General features: G+C 41.6%; 1 protein-coding gene across 1 annotated transcript in view; it reads right to left on the bottom strand.

Annotated features, from left to right (window-relative positions):
• Positions 1–544: 544 nt before the first annotated feature.
• LOC137898071 (receptor-type tyrosine-protein phosphatase gamma-like) overlaps positions 545–22,551 on the bottom strand; it is an 80,256-nt gene continuing 58,249 nt past the window's right edge. Inside the window, exons 7-30 of the mRNA XM_068742068.1 lie at positions 21,825–21,982; positions 20,919–21,111; positions 17,223–17,407; positions 14,844–14,952; positions 14,717–14,766; positions 13,896–14,640; positions 13,073–13,211; positions 11,623–11,661; positions 10,606–10,697; positions 8,070–8,161; positions 7,323–7,419; positions 7,135–7,217; positions 6,599–6,733; positions 6,377–6,511; positions 5,582–5,754; positions 5,340–5,475; positions 4,367–4,513; positions 3,855–3,948; positions 3,373–3,449; positions 3,091–3,219; positions 2,800–2,946; positions 2,468–2,610; positions 1,450–1,585; positions 545–691 (exon numbers count right to left, since the gene is read on the bottom strand). Coding sequence (XP_068598169.1) covers positions 545–691; positions 1,450–1,585; positions 2,468–2,610; positions 2,800–2,946; positions 3,091–3,219; positions 3,373–3,449; positions 3,855–3,948; positions 4,367–4,513; positions 5,340–5,475; positions 5,582–5,754; positions 6,377–6,511; positions 6,599–6,733; positions 7,135–7,217; positions 7,323–7,419; positions 8,070–8,161; positions 10,606–10,697; positions 11,623–11,661; positions 13,073–13,211; positions 13,896–14,640; positions 14,717–14,766; positions 14,844–14,952; positions 17,223–17,407; positions 20,919–21,111; positions 21,825–21,982 — 3,581 coding nt within the window. The remainder of the gene's footprint in view (positions 692–1,449; positions 1,586–2,467; positions 2,611–2,799; positions 2,947–3,090; positions 3,220–3,372; positions 3,450–3,854; positions 3,949–4,366; positions 4,514–5,339; positions 5,476–5,581; positions 5,755–6,376; positions 6,512–6,598; positions 6,734–7,134; positions 7,218–7,322; positions 7,420–8,069; positions 8,162–10,605; positions 10,698–11,622; positions 11,662–13,072; positions 13,212–13,895; positions 14,641–14,716; positions 14,767–14,843; positions 14,953–17,222; positions 17,408–20,918; positions 21,112–21,824; positions 21,983–22,551) is intronic.

Here is a 22,551-nt window from a genome sequence, read left to right as displayed (position 1 = left end):
TAGATGTTTTGACAAGCATGAACAAAATAAAGAAAAAGCCATAAGTACAAAATACAAGACAGCAGTGAGATATTTGGACAATTCATGAAAGTTATGCAGGTAATAGTCTCTGAAGAGGTGATAAAGCAGCTTTCCATGTCAAGTGGAGCCACCTAGTCTGATGAGATGGCACAAGAATGCATTCTAGGCTATGCTGTGATGCACGGTTTGATTTTCAGACCTTATTAGAAGTGGATCTGTGTAACTCATCCAGGAACGTTTTCACTCATTGTATTTAGGCAGTAACACTGATAGTATAGTGCAAACTGGAAAGAGCTGCTTTTCCCTCACTTTAACTTAAACAGGTGCAAACGCTCAGCAGGATAACATTTAAGACAGGGGGGGGGGGGGGCAGAAAAACAACAACAAAAACATAAATATCAAAAAACTTCATCAGTATAAAAAGTTAAGGTTATTCATTTAATCAATAGTCTGGCAAAAAAGGCCTCAAAAGTTTTTTTTCTTTTTTTACTTTTTCACAAATTAAGTGCCTGTCGGAATGTCCTCAGACGAGTGACTCCATGCTCTCTGCAGGGTCCGACTCATCTGCAATCACCACCACCCCATTAGTGTCCATGTGCAGGGGGCCCAATCCACACTCTCCGTCACCGACCAGGCTGAGTGCGGCTTTGTAAAGGTACTGGTACTGCTCCTGTGCACACGGACACAAACACACAGGGACACGGGGGGGGGTAACTTTACAGATCACATCCTTTAATGTGCTAAACTGTAAAAGGTTATGGTATTACTTTAAAAGCCCATTATTTTAGACACAAACATTAAAACCGTTGACCATCTTAATGGGGGGCGCATTGTGACGATTCCAAAGGAAGGAACAGAATTAACAGCCAACTCTGCAGCTCCCTGTGGCTTTTTTGCTTCGCTGTTAAGTGTGAAATCCAGTCTAAACAAATCTTCAATTCGAATCTCATTAAACCTCTACACCAAGAAGCCTGGAAATTAATGGCAGCAACACAGAGTAACGGCGTGACCAGAATATAGTGAAGCATTTAGCCCGTGAACCCTATTTATTTATTCAGTCAATGCAGACTGATGATTAATGACTGAACCCGCTGTTCATTAAGGAGCAGCAGAACGCGGTGGAAACACTCACATTTATCCATGCAGCAGATACAAAACATTCTTTTAGCTCCATTTTGGTCTCCACCGGCCACTGAGGGAATGAGCTGAGTGTTCAGATGCTAAATGCTGCACAGTACGTGGTGCACAGCATAAATGTGCTGAGAGACACCAAACTGAACCCATGAGCAGGACAAGATCATTACCCCTTGATCAATGAAATAATGACCATTTTTTTAAACTATTTGATTTCTGGACATCGTTTTGCCATCATTGTCAGACCCCCCCTGCCTGAGAGAACTGGTTGATTTGACATAAAGGTGGACTTACTATATCAGTGAAGACTCCCGGCCTCATTAGATTGATCATCTTAGCCACCTGGTAGATATCGACCACGCCCTCATTCTCCAGCTGCTGGGACACAGTGGTGAGGGCACAGAGCATGCCCGCTGACACGGCACCATACCTGGGAGGAGACGATGGATATCAGTGCTGAAGGAAGGGTCCACATGTTAAGGGGTTCTTAAAATGTTCAGTGGATGATCTCCATCACCGACAAGGACTATTTCTACTTTAGTGATTGGCTCACATCACCATTTTTGCTTGTTGCTGATTGGGGAGTTATTGATATGTGCATTTGACCGAATAAATGCTCCTCTGGCACCACCATAGTATTTTGTTACCGTCGGGTGTACAGTTTCCATGGATACTACCCCAACAACACTTGGGGTGAAGAGACTTCGGAGTGGGACTTTATTTCATCATGAAAGCTGTCTGTAGATTTTTACTGCTGCCATTCCCCAAGGGCATTCAAACCATCTCCAAACCATGGAAAGATGGGATCCTTTCCCATCTAAGTGTAAAATATTCATTTCAACAGGAATAAATCAAAAGTAATCAAATAACCCAAGATTACGTATTTTACAAAAAACTATGGATGGATGGACAAAAAACTATAACACAGATCTGACTAAGAACCCAAGGACTTGTCAGTCACAAAGCTTGCACATGCCAAAGCATGCCCTGCTTTATTTTCCATTTAATTGTAAATGGGAAACATAATTTAGAAAATGAACATCATGCTGTAATAAAGGAGATTTTAGACGAGTGATTGAGGCCATTAATTCATTTGAAAACTGTTTACTGCGGTAATAAATAGTGAGAATTAAGTTCATTAACACATAAGCTTGAACGCATAAATGCGTATCGACACCAGAAGCGTCACCCTTTGCTGGCTGGAATGCAGCTCGAACACTTCAGCTTCACCTTTAAGGCTGGGAAGCTCTGGCCTCTCATTACGCTGTCTATGGAATTGATGGGGGGCAACATGGGGGTAAGACAAACATACTCATCATGCACAATGGTGGGCCCATCTCGAGTCATGGCCTCCTCCTTGATCACACTGATGAGCTCAAAGGTGCTGCTGAGCGGAGCATCAGGGTTGGGCCATTTAGGGCACTGGAAATGTCTCACCTCCAAAACGTAGTCGTCCTGCCGCACACAGGAGAGGTTGGTCACCCCAGGCAACGAGAATCACACAAGACAACGCCTCTACGGGATACTCCACATCAAAACAATTCAACACCAAGAATGGCCAAGAACCACTGACTAGCGATGCTTCATGTGACAATGACGACACATCGAGTATGGCTAGAAGCCATGAAGGAGGGCTGCGGGCACCTGCGTGGCCTCCAGGATGAAGTCGTGGATGATGATCTGCTCCTCGTTGGAGAGGCACAGTCGGTCCTTACTGATGAGCGTGACAGTGAAAGCGATGCAGTTCATGGCCTCTTCCCGACTTGGCCAGTAAACAAATTCATCCTCAGCCTGCAGGGCGACAACGGCAGGTCAAACAATACATATATGGAGCCAGTATGTTTAGTCCCGCCTCACTATATATTTATTTGTCTGTCATTGTGGTTTATGGAAATAATATCTGCCCTAAACAGAAACAAACTTATTTTCACTTACCAGGCCTTGGTTGTCAGGCAACATGACAATAATTTGCGCATTATGGTCCCAGATCATTCTCCAGAAGTCTGTGGTGGTGTGGGGTAAAGGATGCTGGGTAATGATGAACTCATTACTCCTGAAGTAGCCCTGAGGGGAGGTGAGAAGGTGAGCGGTTTGCCTCCCTTAAGCTCAGACCCTGCATTTCTATGAAAGCTGACAGACCACTTATCAGTTCACGATGAAACTGTCATCGTGAACTGAGAGACCTGTCAGTTAAGTTTTTTAAATTACAGACTGTACCATTATGTAGGAAGCGTTAATGTAATCTGTTCCTTTCATCCCAGGCAGAGTGGTAAGTCCGACCCTTGCTCGCTCCGCTGTGAAGAGATTTAACACATTAAATCACAAACCCAGGCCGTCGTATCACACTGGCTGATAATGCACACATTCATTACCAGTCCCCGCTGTTGCTATAGCAACACAGACCATGGTGCGGCACATGCACAGAAAGATCCATTTATAGGATTATAGACAACGATTCTAATTTTAAATTGAATATGAATTTTTTTTTTTTTTTTCAAATGTACTCGCAGAAAAATCTGGAAAAATGTAAAACTCCACAAATACTGTAAACATTAATTTAATCTGTTTAAAAAAAGGGGCCCTCCCTCCTGACAGCCCTGAATTCAGAATGCAACTATTTCACATGCTCAACGTGACCTTTGTTCTCCAAAACCACAGCTCTACTAGAAGTCTCTTGGTAAAACAGATAAGATGCTCACAAGGAACCACTGAGGAATTGCGGTTCTTCTCCTTGTTGCTGTCTTTGTGGGCACTGAAGCACTCCATGAAGCGAGCGTTGCACTGAGTGAGAAGCTGGTGAGGGAAAAGGAAAAGATCAGTAGATCAGAAAACCACATTTTGGTCCCCCAAATAGTATAACAGTATAAAATGTTAATGTCCAATTCTTTCATATTGTAACGAGCATGTGACACTCAGGAAGAAGTGGCAGTATGTGCAAGCAATTAATTAATTTGTCTTAAAGTTGAAGGAACAAGAGCTCCAGGAAACACTCCTCTAGCTGTGTATGAGGCAGTAGGGATGAGAGACACACATTTATTGCCGCTAACATTAGGGGGAGTGGGGGGGGGGAGATCTATCCCTGTCTGGAGCTGGAAAGTTACTAACAAGCCTCTGATCCAAGGACCGTCTAAATGACATCCAGAGGCACAACCAGCGGATGCTGACAGCTCATCTAACTGGACCGGATCAGCCCCCAGGCGTGTTCACTCACCCTGAACTGCTTCTCCAGCTGTGTGCGGCCTGCTGAGTTGGGCGTGAGGATGCTGTTGACGTAGCTGTGCAGCTTCCAGGCGGGGACTTCTGTCTCTCTACTCAGGATGTCCTCCATCAGGGCATCATGTATGAAAACATATTGCTCCTGAGGGCAGAGGTTATTCAGCATGTTAGAGTATATACAAGTTTAGGATAAAGTAATTCATCATCCTGTGGATAAGGACATAACACAATGTAGAAAAGAACCTTAAAACTAATTTATCTTTTATGTGCATGAAAATATAGCTAAAGCATCAAAGTTAACGAGTCATGGTGAAGACTATGTTAGAGTTCGTCATGCTTTGTACTAGACTGTAACTATGCATGCAGTAACAAGTACACGATACATATGCTGAAGCTGGAGCTAACATATACACAAAAAGGATCTTCATATATAATATCACATAATTTGTTAGTTGAAAAGTTTTTTGAAATATACCGGTACAACAAAAATAAATCTGTCAAATAAATGTTGTGGAGTTAAATTAAGTGCATCTGCCCTGCGTCAAGTAACTGTATCTGGGTACTTTAAAGCACTGACCGTGATGCACTGCTATTAGGAGTAGCAGCAAAATGAAACAATTCATCGTGAGATTGCGTTTTTATTGGAACACATTTGCATAAAACTAGATTTACACATTATTATGTCATATTTTGTCTGAAAGCATCACATGATTCATCGTTTTATTCTTTTCTTTCGTTCTGAACACTCTGGAATTCCATAAGAAACGGAAAGTGAGAGAGCAGAGAGCCGGCAGGGGAGAAAGAAATCGAGACAAACGGCAAAAAAGATTTGTGGAAAGACACCAGAGCTTCGCGCTGAACAAACTTTTACAAGATGTCATTGATATAAGCCCTCCATTCATAGGTTACCTTTTAATGTAAGATAAGGAATCGAGTTTCCTAACACGGGTTGAATTAAGGCCTCTTACCTCCGTCTGAACTAGGTAGTTCCGTTGTGTGCGAATATGTTTTAGAAAATCCAGGATGCTGACTGTGCTTTTGTCCTTGATCTGCTGCAGCATGCTGTCAATGACGATGTACGTTCCTGTGCGCCCGACCCCCGCACTGAGGAACAGAGCACAAAGGAATACGAGTATAATTGCTGCTTTGTAAATCAGCAAATATGATACTCGAGCACCTGTATGTAGGAGCCTGCTTGAAAGGAGCGTACCTGCAGTGCACCAGGACGGGGCCCATGCCTGCAGTACGAGCTGCAGAGGAGCGGTTGATGAAGGTGAGGACGGGGAGGGTGTATTCTGGTACTCCCATGTCAGGCCACTCTGTGTAGTGATACTGGATGACAATGCGCTCATTGAGCTTCCCTTTGGGGTTACTCTTCTGACCCTAGAACATGAAAGCAGACACGTGACCCCGACGACAATGAAATACAGACACTTCATTCATTGTAGATGCGAGATCATAACCAGGAGCTGTAAGCAGGATGTAACGCAAGCCTTAATTAAAGGGCTTGAACCATTCAAAGGTAGATGTTACCTCACATCTGAGAGACTCACACTGATGGAATACCAAAAAAAAGAAGAAATAACACAGTGTACTCTAATTAAAATATGTTTTACCGTGAACTCTGAGCACACATACAGTATCATCCAATGCATGCACATTAGAATAATTGGTCGAATAATTGATTAGGGATGGAAAGAAATTTAATTACCAAACATTTCACTCTAACCAAATCATAGGCTTCAGTCACTGTTCAAGCAAAATGATGGCGCCAGCTTCGACGTGAGCATTTGCTGCTTTCATTTGCACTTTATGCAAATTCAGTACATCAGGAATTTTAAACTCGGTTGCAGTTTGAATTAAAGGAAGATTTATTTCCCCACCCAAAACTCATAACCGATTGGTTCACAGCTGGTTAAGTTCAAACCTCATTCAAACACAAACAAGAATCATTGTTTAGAATAAAGTTATAAAGTCATAAAGCATAATTTTGATCCACAGCTACCTTCTTAACTTTAGTGTTCCGTATGAGGAAATGCCGCAGTGTGTAGCATGCATGCACTTTGGTGCTTTTCAGCATCACCACTATGTTTCCGTACTGCTCACTGTTCTCCGTTGGCCAGTACTGGTCGCATTTCCTCTGAAAAGACACAACGGACACAATGAATGCGCAGCGTGTGAAATGCAGCCGTTTTCTATGTTGATCCAAGGAATGAAGAGAGCCTACTCTGCCTTTTTCCACCAGGTTGGTGATCATAATGATGATTCCTGTGTTCTGCTCCCACACCATCCTCCAAAAGTCCTCGAATGTTGACTTGAGGGGACCTTGAGCTGCTATATAAGCTCTGGGATGGTTGTAGCCCTGAAACAGGAATATAGGTTGAATGTAGTTACTGGGAAGCTGCCATCAATACAGTATAAATTACCCACAAACCCCACTACAGGGGATGTGCCTAGTTTACTGATAAGAGATACTAAGTCAGGAAGTACAGCTGGAGTAAGTCAGCTGAATGAGACTGTAAATATTAATACCTGGATAAAAATATTTTTTAAGAATTATACAATTTTCAATTGCTGTCTTTTTTACGTTACAATTTTGCCTAAATAAATATTTTAAACAGCAATATCACCAAGACATTTGGCCCAATGAATATTTGTTGCTTTATTCAAGACCATGCCGTACAAGAGCATAAAACCAAAGCAGGACCTGCACAAAGTGAATAAACAAATGAACACACACATTAAGCGGTTTGAGTAACTCACATCCACATAGTTGGCATTGATGTAATCCGAATGTTTGGCATCTTTCCCTGCCAGAGCTCGTAATTTCACTCGGCTGTGGTCATCTAGGGAGAGCAGTGACAGATATTTATGAAAAACTGAAAGGATGAAAACTTGTTACTGGATTCCGCTGACACAGACACCACAATCAGATTTCACAGAGGACTCACACGCTACAATGTTGATGTATCTGTTTTTGTGCTTGTTATCAGGGTGATTGGAGTGTTCTGCTGTGATTTTCAAGTCTGCTGTGCAGCGTTGGACCTCCTGCAAAGAGGAACAGAAATGCGTAGATTTTATTCAACAGGGAGTGAGGATAAATTCATGTCTCAAATCTCTTACAGATTACAGTTTTCTATGATACCGTTTATAAAATTTTCCTTTTTCCAAACTTCCTGAATAAATAGCAAAGAGCTCAGAGCTTAGGACGGACAGCAAACCAGATCCTCTGTCACGGATTCAGTCTGTCAGTCAAGGACATTTCTGCAGAGCCGATGCAAATAACTAGGTCCAAAAAGACTTTGGTGAGGGTTACTTGCGGATTGAAAGCTGACCAGAGCAGAACCACTTAATGCTATGTTAGTAAATTAATATGTACCGGTATTTTATTCTAGTTAAATAAAGAAAAAAAAAAATTACATCATTTGCTGATTGTCAAATAAAGCCATCTCGTACTTTTTACTTCAGATGATTGCAATTCTAAATAGTGTATTAAATGTAGCAATCACATACGGTAAAGAATACATTGTATGACAGCACGTATATATTACTACAGTTGCCTTACCACAGATAAATGCTGCTTTCCCCCCCACAGTGTACACACAAACTTCAAAAACAAATATTTATTCCACTTTGTTTTCGAAGAATAACTAAATTCTACGTAAAAAAAATAATACTTTTTGGCATTGAAAGGTTACCTCAAACTCCTCAGAGAAACCCTGCAGGTTGCTCTTGTAAAGTTCCATGACATGTTTAACAAAGTGCTTCACGGGGATAGCATCCATGTCATCTGCAGGAGAGAACATTCCGCCATTAGTCCACAAGTGTGTGTGTGGTCTGTACTGGATTATTAGTTTGTTTTGACAACAATTATTTTCAAGTATGACTATAGAAAGCATATATGTGGAAATAAGTGGAATTGTAAGTTGTCTTTTTCACACAAAAAGAACGATTTCTTCACATTAATTTAAAATGTGTAATTATGAGACATGTTCTTTTAGGGCACGACAATCCCCCTGCAAAATCTCATTGGATTTTGTTGCCAGTTTTTGAAGAGAAGAATGAATTCCCTTCAAATTTTCTTCAAACAATATTTTAATGGAAACCACATAATTTACAATTGGCCTAAAATAAAAAAAAATATATATATATTTGTATAGCTAATTAGGAAAAATAAGATGCAGATAAAGATTATTGTGGACAGAGAGAAGAATGACATATTGATGACTATATATTTTCTATTGGGGGATAAAAGGGGGAAAGATAAAATACCAGAAAAGGCTTATTTATGCTACTTTAACAGAAAACCCTCCATCATAGATGTCAAGATTTGGGATTTTATGATTTCTATTAAAGAGCATCAGCTCCTAATGACACCCTGGGGAACATGAATGGGGGCTGGTCACCATGACACCAGGACTATAGCACAGGGGCCCCAGCTGTCACTGCTGCAGACAAGGGCCAATGTCCTAACTTATGAGCCATTGCACCTGGGGTCTGTCAAGCTTTCACTTGCCACAGCGGTTACCAAAGTGACCTCTTGCCTGTTAGTGGATTCATTTATGAAAGGTTTCCCCTGCCCGTATAAGAGAGAGACTTCCATGTCAAAGCAGCTCATCAGAATGCTTCTGGAGTAAGTCTGGCTTTAGACACCTCAAAATAAGCAGCAATTCTTCTAGGCATAATATAAAGCGCAATAGTGGTATGTTTCACATTTCTCTCAGCACTAGGAGCAATATCAATAATTTAAATCTTAATTTATTTTTGCACTTTAAAATGATACATTTTCTTCCATGATATAATTCTCTGCCATTTTTTCCAGCTTAAATCAAATAGATGTTCAGTCAGTAAGTCAAGAAAGAAAAAGAAAAGTAGTAGAACTTGATATACTTTGAGTCAATAACAGCTACAGCTTTAATTATACTACCACAGCCTTGAAATGTCCTTGAGCTTTAAAAGGCAGAGAAAGTTAAGTTTAATATTGATCAGCTGCCACTAGTCTGCTGCCTCGGATATTAAAGGGTAGAAAAATTCTGCCGCACAACTCCAGAGTCTCCCGGAGTCATTTCACATGGAAGTCAACAGAAGCTGCAAGAGTAAAGGACACTCGATCGAAGACATCACGTCCACATTATGAACAGAGCAGACTGATGGTTTGAGAGGGGAGTGAAAGAAGCCATCTATCTTGAATTCAATGCAGTCCTAGCCTCAACTGCCATTCACACCTCGAGTAAAGGGAAACTGATAATGCTAATGAGGCAAAAAATCACATTGAGTATCTACGACTTAATAAAAGAAAATCTAAGCAGTATAAGAAAGAGGAAGCTCAGAAAATAAGGAGATATTTTCCTCATAAAAGTATATCTTAAGATGAGATTTCCAAGAAGACTGGGTCAGACAGTTTCATCCCCTCCGGCAGGTCATTCCAAAGCTTATAAACCCTGAGAGGAAACACTCTGCCCCCCTTTAGTCTTCAACTTGGACTGAAGAACGGACAGGAGACAACTGCCTGAGGATCTCAAACCCACACTGAGGTTCAGCATGGATTAATTAGGAGTCAGGTCAGGACAAGCCTTGAAGATGAGAAGCAAATTCGTAAAATCCAAAAAAGATAAATCAGGTGTTCCAATAATCAAAGTGAGGGAAGATGAAAAAAAGGGATGATTAACATTTTCTGCATCTCTAAAATTTAAAACAGGCTTACTTTAAAGAAGGGAAAAATGGGACATATAATTATTAATGGAGACAACAATCCCCAAATAGGATGAGAACCTGGTAGCTTTATGCATCAGACATGCCAACCCAGTGCCTTAATCCATCTAGCATCAGCATTCATAAGAGAGACTGTCTCTGTGCTGCGATGCTGACAAAACCAGAACCTGTGACTGTGATGTTGTTGTTTCCCATCTCTGTTAGAAGCTGCTTTGTTTAAAAAAAAAAAAAAAAAAGAAATCTAAGAGATAAATGGTAATTTAGACATTGAGATAATTTTCCTGGATGTAGGATCCAAAGCTGTTGTTTTTTAAACGATGGTTGACCTCTGTGTTTAATAAATGTAAGATAATGTCTGAGTTCTAACAGGAGTTAGCCTAACAATCACGGCCTGGGTGATCAACATCTAAGCAGGCTGGAGGTTAATATCATGTCTTATTAACTCTTAATCTGGTACAGTACAAGTACAGTTGTACATCCAGTATTACAATATTTAAATGCGAAGAAGAGAACTCAGATTACCTGGTATGGGTATGACTGGAATACTCTCATTGGCCACCACCCGTGGAGAGCTGCTCTCCTCCACATAGAAGTGAGCGGTCTGGAAAAATCTCCTGCAAGGACACAGAGAAAAGTGCGCTGAGATGCCGCAGTAAAGGCTGCTGGGTAGTTGTTATCCCATTGTGCCTAGATCTGCTCAGTCAATATGAGCAACTTAAAGCTTCCAAGAACCTGCTGATGACAACCCCAGAGCAGATAAACAGCTGACATTACATGGAGTGAGACAACTGGAGACACTTTCTGAGTCTCAACACATGCATTCTAATTAAAACTAATCCAAACGCAGAACTTCGGTCCAAGCCAGCACAAACCACTTTCATTAGAACCCACTCTGCTCCCCTTGATGCATTTGTCTGATGGAACCGTTTGCTCAATGACATTGATATGCAAACATGTGCTGACCTCAGACATTTAATAACTTGAAGGTATTTCCAGAGTAAAAAAGCCAAACTTATGGTACCCTGTTTGAAAAGCTGAAAATCTTATCGAATGAATGCAAACTGTTTGCAGGATTAACTGTATTGCTCAGACAAAAAAAATGTAGTTAAATTAATTTTTTTAATCATTTTTTAAGGTTTCATATTTCTTGTGAGCCCTAAATCTAAATATACTGAATGGAAATAAACTATGGAATAATTCTGGATCCAAATGATGATCTGGATTAAAAACCAACATCTACTAGACTGCTCTATCTGTCATTCCCTCTCTATTGTAATAAAACATCCTCCCAAAACTATTATTGGCAAACCATTCCCACTCCAGCAAAAGATGATTTGTATAATTGTCCTCTGCTAAAATATTCTACACTCAAGGTTCTCTTATAATATGTTCTAGAATTAAAATGAGCACAGACTCTTTTTACAGGAAAACATTTGCAAGCCCAGTACATTTTCTTTGTAAAACATATACTTAAATATACTAATACATGGATATTAGTAGTTTCACCCCAGTCCCAGCATTTACCAAGTTTAATCCTACCTGTTCTTGATGCAGAAAAATGAACAGATGCTCGTCATTTTCAGAGAAATGGAATACAAACAAAAAGCCTTCCACGTATTTAAAAGATACATACAAAGAAAGAGAGAGAGAGAGCGAGAGAGAGAGAGAGAGAGAGGTCTTTCTGATCTAATGGTTCCCTGCGGGTGCAGATGTGCTCATCAGCATATTTGCCGCCTCCTCCCTGATTCTCTCCAATGCTCTCATTAGCGTAGGTTACTTTTTGGGAATAGAAGATGGGTTGAAATACATTATATGTGTTTATATAATTTGTTTTGGGATGGACCTCCTATTTAACACTGGCATCGCAGGTACTGAGTCACAAAATAAGCTGAGATCTTGTTTTCATTTTTTTGGGGAGTTTTAAACAAACACTGCCAGAATCAGGAGCTTCCAGATGTTACTGAATCGCCTGTAATTAATTCCACTGCAGAATGACTCATAGCAAAACAGCAGAAAAATCTACCATGAAAGATGATTCAATTTCAAAAGACGGTAAATCAATCACACATTTTTAAATAAAGACTTCTAAATTAAAATGTCTTGTGAAATTAAGATGATAATGAAGAATATGAGCAGAAAGCTGCACTGCCACACACATAGAGCAGGAATGAAGAGAGTGGGAAGAGCTTGTTTTTCATCACAGAGCCCCCCCCCCCCGCCCCCCCCCAAGGCCAGCAGCCATTGTCTGATTGCTCTCAGTCGTCACATGAACGATGCTAAATGAGATCAAATTCTTACCTGCACTAGTTAATAATATTGTGCCCTTACATCACCTAATGTCACATAAAGTGCATGTTATTACTGCCCCATAAACATTTGCTAAAGTGATATTCATCAATTGATTCATCCTCTAATACACTTTTATCCGTTACCGGGCAAATAGAAAGAAAATTGACATATTTTCAAGTAAAACAAAATATCTACAAATAGGAAATATGAGGTCCAATTGGAAGCAAAAAAAAACCCAGGGCTCCCACTGAGGAAATGTTCCACAGTACTATTTGTAAGTCATTAACCACCCTGCACGTGTCAGTGGCCTGGCCTGTGTAATTACTCGGGCTCCAATAGCGTGGATGGAAATAAACACAACAGACGAAGGCACAGCTGGGACCCTCCTGGTGCCGCACGGGGCTTTCATCTCCCCTGACCCTCGTTCCTAGGGTGAAGGGCCTAATGTATGGCACCCAGGTGAGTGTTACTGACAAGCTTTTGAGAGTGATACAAACACACGAGTACACGTGTATACAATGGATTCATCCAAAGGTGATCGGTCTGAATGTGGAGCAGACGGAAAGCGAGAAAAATACATAAATGGAGTCAAGGAGAATGAGGGGTGGCTCGTTTTCAATCCCCTGAAATAGGCATCAGTGGGACCCGTATGAAGATGAGGCATTAGCGATGGAATGTCCTTCATGTATGCTGAACTCACCTCCAGTAGACCATCACAATCAGCAGCATGATGAGGCAGAGCAGAGTGAGCGCGGACACCACTGCCAAGGGGACGATCCACAACATCTTCCCCATCCCCGGCTGAGGCGTTCGGGTCACGTTGGACAAAACTGTTCTGTCTGGATTGTTACGAGGATATTAGTACACGTGCAAAAACATAACTTCACCAACGTTAACGCCCATGCTTAGAATGCCTAGAACATCATAACGTGCTTTTAAAATGCTCTGACATCAGATATCTGGTTTCGAATGGATGGAATACACGTGATGTTTTAGGGTCCGCATCTCTGGGAAAGGACAATGAGAGGAGGGGTGAATTAACTTTTAGTGTCTGTGTTTCTGTGATGTTACCATCGGGAGGGGCTAAATACAATACAATACAATATATATATATATATGTATACATATATACATGTAGCTGGATCATGCAGGAAATTTGACATATTTCAGAAGGCTTTCTATTGAAGCATAGCTAAGGAATGTCTCGAGGCGGAACCAGTCACACTTCTGCCCTCAGGCCTTTGCTCTGCAGTGACAAAAAAGCCCGGAGCAGTATCTTGACTGAGATGGCAACCAGGGCAGATACGATTTTAAATCAACTTATTTGTTATGCAAAACTGAGCTCCATAACCAACAGAATTCCACTTGGGAGAAAAGCTTATTCCTGTACAAGAGCTGACAACGAGAGAAAACCTTTGTCAGCATTCAAATAGGATGCTTTAATGTGGGAAGTACGTTTAAATGGAGATAAAAAAAATGAAATAAAGAAGAAGCAGCATGATATCAATGGTGAATCTGCTCACCGGTGTGGACAGAAAAAGGCCAGAGACGGCTACCGTCACTGCTGATCTTTGGAGACACCGTGGAGCTCTGGGGAATCTGCATCTCAACGCTGTCATTGTGAGGCGCCGCAGTGAACGCTGGGTTTACGTCCGAGAGATTCATCTTCACATTAACAAGCTGCTCATCACCGCTGTTCACAGGCACCGTGGTTCCTTCAGCTGTCGTCCTTCCTTCTCCTTTCTCCTTGGCTGTGGGTGCTGGAGTCGGGGTTAAAGGCTCTTCGGCCACAGAGGCGTTTGCTTGCCTTTCCTCGCTATCGGGTGGCGCCTTGCTTTTTCCTTTCTTCTCCTCCTCGCCCTCTTCCTGTTCTCCTTCTCTCTCCCCCTCCGATTCTTCCTCCTCACCCTCACGTGTAGCCTGTTCTTTCTCTGATGGGGTGTCTGTGTCAGAGCCCTGGGGTGCTGTCTGCTCAGTGCTGGCCTTTGGAGGGGGGACTGATGCACGAGTGGGGTTCTGCGAAGTTTGGGGCGCCTGTGTAGGCCAAACAGATATTGGCAATGATGAGATGACCCCACCACCAACGCCCAAGCCAGCCAGCAGGGTACTTGTCACCACCGATGCCACTGTGGCCTCACTGCCACTCGAGGAGGGGCCCATCCCTGTCGTCATGGAGACGATAGAGAAGTGAATGCCAGAGGACGTCCATGTAGAGGAGCCAGAGCTGATGGGAGCCATATCTGCCGAGGACGCCGGAGAAATTGTGGGCTGGGGGGACAGGAGAAAGCGGTTATCTAACAGACCCAGTAACGTAGAAACAGAAATCTGCACAGCATTCACTGACCATCCCCGTCTTGACAATACGAGACCCTTCAAATATTCTTGTAGTATTTGCTGAAAAAGAATGAACAAGAATTTATTTCCATTTCCATCTGATCTCGACAGCCAGTGAACCCGCTTGAACTGGGTACCTCTGAACAGCAGCGTCTGACTGAAATCGCTTCGTAGGTCACGCTGACATATGGCCTGAACTCGGAACAGGTACAGGACATCAGGGGACACATGAGTGATGACTGCTTTCTGCAAGACACAAATTCACATACCGGTATGTACAAACATACGGTATATGTGAAGGTGAACAGACTTTCAAACGGAGGATGCAGTTCAATGGTTTTTGACCTACAAATTCAATCCAGTTTAAAAGCTCAAGCCACTTTGCTCTGTCTGTTAATTTTTGTCTTTTTCTTTTGCAGTTTGCAGAAGGCTTTACTTCTATTCAAATGGCACTTGGAATAGATAGGAGAGGCCTCTTGTATTGGAGAGCTGGTAATTCTCAAGCATTAATTCAGATAAAAAAAAAAAGTGTCCAGAGGCAGAAAAGGAAAATTGAAAAGGAAATGAAATGGGCAAAATAACACGACTGGCTGCAGGGAGAGTAGTGGAGAGAATACTAAAGTGACTGATGGCGTGATAATAGACTACGTCGTAGAGTGACACGGACACATTCACTTTCTGGAAGCCATTTATGATTGCAATTTCCAATGTCCTTAAAAGAACATAAAAATATAGTACAACAACTGTAAAGAAATAATAAATAAGAAACCACGCATATCTAGTATGCAGATATAATAACCATCTAAGACGGCAGGTGACCTCACACAGCTTCACAAACGAGTCTCACCAGTTAATTTGATGGATCCACCTGCTTGCTATGGTGCAGAGTTCAGAAACACGTTCAGAGAAACTATTTCACTTCACAGATCTGTGAAGGGTCGTCAGAGTGCTCTACCTTCTTCTTGTGTCTCAAGTCAAGACCACAGAAAATAGCAGATGAAGACTAGACTGTAGAGATATGACAGTTCTGTCAGGGGGCTGCAGGGAGCAGTACGGCTGATGGGGGAGGTAAATGTCAGTAAATGCAGCTGGGGGGGTACTGGGGGGCAGCAGGTAGTCAGCCTAGGGAGGCGGTTTCTGTGTTCAACATCACACGGACGGGTTTGCTTTCTGGAAGAGCTGGAGGTGAACAATTGAAGCTAAATGAGCAACAACAAAGTAAGGGAGAGGAAAAGGGAACTCATTTCTTATTGTTTTTTATATGTAATTCCATTTTGGTCATTTTTTTTGTCATTACTGTTACATGTAGCACGACTTCACAGAGAAACATTCCTAGTCAGTGAACCCTCATTGACAATGGCAATAAAAACCTTCTGATTCCGATTGTGAGACAGTTCTTAACTGTAAGAAGCCTGATTGCACGTCCTTTAGTGACTAGCGACTAAGTTAAAAATCACTAAATTAAATCCCATAGATATAGATGGCTCAATGAACCAGTAAGAGACCAACTATGCCCCCACCAGCTACCCCTGTATGACTATTAACCCCTCTTCTCTGAACTGATTGGCGAATGCTTTTCCTCTGAACGGATTTAGAAGCAGTCATGCAGACTGTCAAGACTATTGGCGGTCAGCGGGCTTTAAAGAGAAGCACAGCTGGGCGTTGGAGTACAACAAATGGGAATGTATAGCGTGACAAAGAACAGCCCTGGAGGTGTAGCCTCCTGCAGGGGTGTGCGTGTGTGTGTGTGGGGGGGGGGGGGGGTACATTTCTGCAGAGGCAGTGAAAACTGAAAGCTTAAGGCACACACAAGCAGAAATGTATGATCACTAGTGTCAAAAACTTCACTGAGATCTGAGGGGATAGGCTTGCACAGTTGCCCGTGTTGGATACAGAAAAAGAGACAGTTTGTTTTCAAAGAGTTGCCTCTGCTGCCTGAAGACAGGCTGGCTTTCCAAATATCATTTTCATACCCAGCTTGTGTATGCAGGTCATTTAGCGACGCAGACAACTGCTGAAGATATGCCTCTTCTAAATGCCAATAGATGACTGTTTTTTGTGGGTCATGCTTCAAAAGACAAGGAAGAATAGACTGTAGTAGAGTATTTCTCTCTTTAGATGGCATTCAGAAGATGTTTTACTGTCCATCACAGCTGATCAGAGCTGGAGGAGATAAAGGCCCGTGCTTCTGTTGAACCATTTTACACGAGAACGCAATTTCTGAATGACAACAGATAACATACAAGTAAAAAAAAAAAAGAAAATGTAAAAAAGCCACAGGTGGATCCGTCACCACATTGTGTACACGTATCGGCTGACTTGTCAGTGTGCGTTGGGTCTATTAGACAGGTGACTGGCAGGGGAGTGGCTGAGCCCTCATATCAGCCAACAGCCGACCTGTCTCCTCTGCTTGAGTCACAACCATGATGAAGACGAAAAACAAATTAAGATGAACGTGGCAAACAGCTTTAATCTGGTACAAGAAGAGTTTAGCTGCATTTGATGCTGATGCTTACCGTACTCTGGTCCCCAGTCTTGGTGAAGGTCTTTTCATCAGCAACATCACGTTTCACCCAGCTGTAGGAGACCATATAACTGGTGATGGGTGGATGGTAGACAGTCAGAGGACGCTCCCAGCTCACCATCAGAGCAGTCTGGTTCAGTGGCTGGATCTTCATGCGCACTGGGGCACTACTGCATGCTGAAAGAGCAGATTTAGGAACGGAATGGAGACAGAAATCACTATCGAAAGGCGCCTTTTGAGTGATTATTGAGAAGGCTGAGCTCGGGCAGAATGCATGATCGCATTTTTGTGAACTTGTGTCGATGTCTGTGAAGGAGGTAGCTTGTTTCAAAGAGCCTGCTCGTCTGTGGGCCGACTCAAACTAATGTGTTTGTCTTTTCCATGTCACAACACGATAGGTACGGATGGATGTAGTGCTAGTCATGCGAGTGCAAATAATACCACAGCTTCTTGGCCATGCATACTGTACTCAGCACGTTCCTTTCTGAGAGCCATTTATCAGGATCCATGAGGAGGATGAAAGAAAACCTGCATGCCAGCCTCAGGGTGGCAGTGTAGGCCGCATCATAGATGTTTGCATGATGCGCCGTCAAGAGGACAATCGGTAAATACTGTTCAACCCTTTTGGGTAGTAACAATCAGGAACCGCTGCCAACTGATTAGCTCCATACGGGGTTTTCAGACAAATTGAAATTGTCACCACAGTATTCTCAATTTACACGTGAATACTGTGGTGCAAATTAAGCATGATGAGATTGTGAAAGGGAGACAGGGTGGAAGGATATCAGTCAGACGGACTCGGGGGGAACAATGGCAGGAATATCCTGGGGTGTTGATGAGGTGTGAAATGTATTATAATCCATCAGATATCCGTTGTCAACCTCATTCTCTTAACAACAGTCATTTAACTACAGCGGAAGACACAATTGTGTTTTTCCTGCCAGCATCATTACTGACATGTATGCCACCACCAATTACGGTGCACCGATTCTACCACAATCAATGACAGATGTAGTTCAACAAGAAACACATCTCGACACACATTCGGTTTATTCTTGTGCTCTGCTTGGTCACTTATCTGCATGGCGTGATGGCATACAAGCAGCACAATGCATTAGTGTCCTTTTAAGTCCATTCCAAATGTGGAATTTGCCTTTTCATTTCTGGTTCAATAGAAAACAAAAAATATTAAATGAGTCTAAATATTAATCAACTAGTGGATAATACTTAATGGTTCATCCCTGTTAGCTTAAAAATCCCAATAAAGTGTCTAGAAAACACAACTTCACACATACAATGCAGAGCAGCTTCAATGCAACCCAGAGAATGAATGTTTCTCCAGAACACCTGTACCAGAAGCAGCCGGATGATGGACTGACGGGCACCAGACGGCAGTGCCATTTCTTCTCTCCCCTCAAGGCGACACAGAGGCTTTCAAGGTGCTGTGTGATGCTCGAATGAGAGGATAAACGATTTGATTGACTATAAAAACACTAATAAGACTAATTTTAACATCAATTATTTGTAGTAAAGTCAAGTTGTCGTCTCATCTGAGGTCTAAAGACCAACACACTAACTACAGCACTTAGTTCTTAGCTCTGATTATTTGGCCCAGAGAAAATGAAGGTAATTGATTGTAGTTCAGAGACATGTTGCAGATGAAAGGGGGGGGGGGGGGGGGGGGATGGTTATATCAAGGAAAACTATCCGACTTCCTTCATTTCTATTTGTTGTAAATTGTCTTATACATTTTATTGTTATACTGGCGGCTGGAATAAAAAAAAAAACAATCAACCAATAAATTAATAATAAAGTGTGTAATTAAAAATGTAATTAAAAAACAATAAGTTGTCCAGCTGACAATATCACCATTCATCATTAATCAAATGCAATGCATGATGGAGGCCAACATGCAGATATTCAGGATTAAATATGACAGAATATTCAGTCAGGGTGTGACCCAGCATGGCTCCCACAGCACTTACAAGCAAAGCCACGGTTTTATGTGCACAGATAAAAAAAAACTAATTACCCCCTCACCAACCTTGACCGATGTCACTGTTGAAAATAAGACTGACACTCCCAGTAACTCCCATTAAATATGGATTCTTACCTTTTAACACAGCAAAATAGAAATGTGAGAAGGACAAAAGGAAAAAAAAATGAGCAATGAAAATAAATGGAAGCTGGTGCACAATCATCCTGCCAACTGCCATGCCACAAAAGCAATTTCACAACTTAATTTCTATGGGTTTATTTTAGCTGTGCCACATTGTAATGATGAGTTCTGATCGGCCTTGCCAGAGTATTCCAACTTCATCACAAGTATTCCCAATCAATTCTTCCAGCCACTTTAACATGCAGCAGCCTTTAGTTTCCACAGTTCCTCTACTGTTCTGTTAAAGCAAGTGGTGCACCACCATAAAGGAGAAAACTAACTTCATAATAATGGTAGACTAAGAAAACCCTGCATGAAGCCTGGGCTTTGTATTAATATGTTCTTTGACAAGTGCATCAATTTCAACAATGATAAAAATGTACACGCAAATTATCTTCTAAAATCTTAAATTCAAGACCAGCTATTCAAATTTTGCCATCTGTGGTTTACACCCTCCTCAAACAGAAAAAAATAATAATAATATTTACGACTCCCCTGATTTATATAGGAATGGAAATAGGCAAATTTCCTGAATTTGGCTTACAGATACAGATACAGAGACCTCATCAATAATTTTACTTCATTCCAAATGTTTGTCCAGGAACAACATAGAGCTGAAAAGGCTTTGTGTGAAATATGAAATGACACGGCTGATAGTAGTTTAATATACATACTATGACATTTGCAGATTCACCGGGTAAACAGGATGTGTTAATAATTACAGGAAAAAACTCTGTACAGTTAAGATGTAGGTTGTGAGTCAGGACTGCTGAGGGTCTTGAATTTACTAACTAAATTCTGATTAAATAACATGTTATATTTGACATAAATTCTATGTGAGTATGGAATCAATACAGGACTAGCAGGCTGGTTACCTCAGCATGGGAACCAGCGTGAAATCCAACTCGGTAATATTGGTTTTAACTAGCCTAAAGTAGTATGAATTATGCAAATATATATATAAAAACACACAACAGACAGATAGGAAATGTATGGATGGAAAATTCATAACGATTTCCCTCTGACATTTCATTTCTGGAAGGGAATAATAATGAGTAATGAACCCGTGGGTTTAACAGTATTATAGTACATGCACCAATATTCCTTTCAATTACATTAAACACGAATCCACACCATGCATTAAATTAATCCCACAAAGTTAGGTTTATAATAATAAAGAGAAAATAAAATCATGGATACACTCTTTATCCAGACCCAGTCAGAAATTGTCTCGCTTCATTCTTGGCACGTGCACAAATTTTGAAACTTTAAGGGAATCCATTAAGTTCAGCCATAATTTCTAGAAATAAGCAATAAATCCTGAAATATTTGTATTTATTTTTTTAAATGGAAACAAAATGACGCATCCCATTTTCATCCAAATCCCCATTAAATGATGGGCTTTTCTTCACTACATCCAACATTTTGACAAGTTTCATTAAAATCTGCCAGATGTAATTAACTTCTGCTAACAGAAACACAGAAACAAATAAAAGGAGAATGTGATAAAGTGCAAGAAAGAGGCCCTACCTCTTGAAGCATCTGTGCTGTGAGGGATTCCCACAATCTCATTTACATCTTTCTGCCATGCCTCTTTTACAGCCGATTTAAAGACCTTCCTGTTGTCCAGGTCTCTCAGGGGTCGGAAGTTGTTCCTTAGGTACTCAACAGACTTGACGTGATCCTGCTGCTCCGTGGTAAAGATGGAGTAAAAGGCCTCCAGCTACGTCGAAAGAAAGAGAATCGCTACTGAAGCATATTTTGCATCATTCGCGTGTGTGTTTGCTTGCATGTGTGTGTGTGCGTGCGTGCCATGCTGGACTGCAGTGTAACCACTTGCTAGCAGCTGACTGTTCTGAAATGGAGCGCAACATTTGTAAGAAACATTCTGGCTACCTACCGGGCTGGAACTTCTCAATGGGACACATTTGTGGCCATTGATTGCCATGAATGATCTCCTGCCGTGGGCTGTAATGACTACACATTATAGATATGGTGGAATCAATGTGTCCTATATGTGTTTGGAGAAATGAATTAGAGTCATAAAAGACCAGTGGTGAGCATCAAAAACATTGCAGCCATGTTTAATACTCTCTAAATACATATTTCAATGAAAGAGTTGTACTCTAATATGTGCGCTTTGGTGTTATACATGGATGGATGGACAGATGTGTTATACAGTATATCAATAGAGAGATAGAGAGAGCTAGAGATACAGTAGATAGATATGCATAAACTATATTCACAATAGGGAGTTAAGCTGTCATATACAGAAGAATTGTGGAGGACTGACATCAAAATGGAGAGGAAGATGAGGGGGAAAATTGCTTGCACCTCAGCGCTGTGGGTGAGCAAGTCATCCAGTGAATGTGTGTAAATGGGATGTGGCTGCGTGCAGAATATAGATGTCTGAGCATGTGCGTGGACTTCACACACCTGTGCGTGGGACAGATACACAGGCCTGGAGAGGACGATCCATTCCACTACCTTGCTGCAGGGCGGCGTGGTCAGAGAGCCGGTGTATCTGTAGTAACCGTTCACTGATGATGGCAGCAGATCCCTCAGAATGAATGACCTGAGGTTGGTCTCCTTGTCTGGGTGATGCAAGAAATTCATTCTTGTCATTATCTTATCTCATTATCTCATTGTCATTATCTTTTCTATTTTTTTTTTCCATGGTTCAATGCTCTGCTAATAGGCTACGGTCCATCCGGACCAGAACCTCCTGCCATAAGAACAGCTTCTTCCCCTCGGCTGTAAGACTCATGAACACTTAATAATTCTGTCCCGGACTCCTGAACATTTCATAACTGATAACCTGCACTGCTCTCTTTGCACTGCGTGATTACGCTAGTTTACTGCTGCTAATATACATCTGTGTATCCACTCCTGATGCTGCTGTTTTGTGATGTGTCTGTACTTACATGTTTTTTTGTATCCTAGTCATTACTGTTACATGTAGCACGACTTCACCGAAAAACATTCCCGATCTGTAAACCCTCATTGACAATGGCAATAAAAACCTTCTGATTCTGATTCTCCTCTGACAGTTGATCTGTGACTTGGTGGTAACTTCCTCTCCTTCCAGTAATAACAGAGAGGTGAGCCACATTTTTCAGCGCATCATGATGTGAAAACTAGCAAATGAAATTGTTCAAAACAC

The sequence above is a fragment of the Brachionichthys hirsutus genome, chromosome 8 (assembly GCF_040956055.1).
Source record: "Brachionichthys hirsutus isolate HB-005 chromosome 8, CSIRO-AGI_Bhir_v1, whole genome shotgun sequence".
Lineage (NCBI taxonomy): Eukaryota > Metazoa > Chordata > Actinopteri > Lophiiformes > Brachionichthyidae > Brachionichthys > Brachionichthys hirsutus.
The sequence above is the reverse complement of the archived record's forward strand: the minus strand, read 5'-3'. Positions and strand labels throughout refer to the sequence as shown.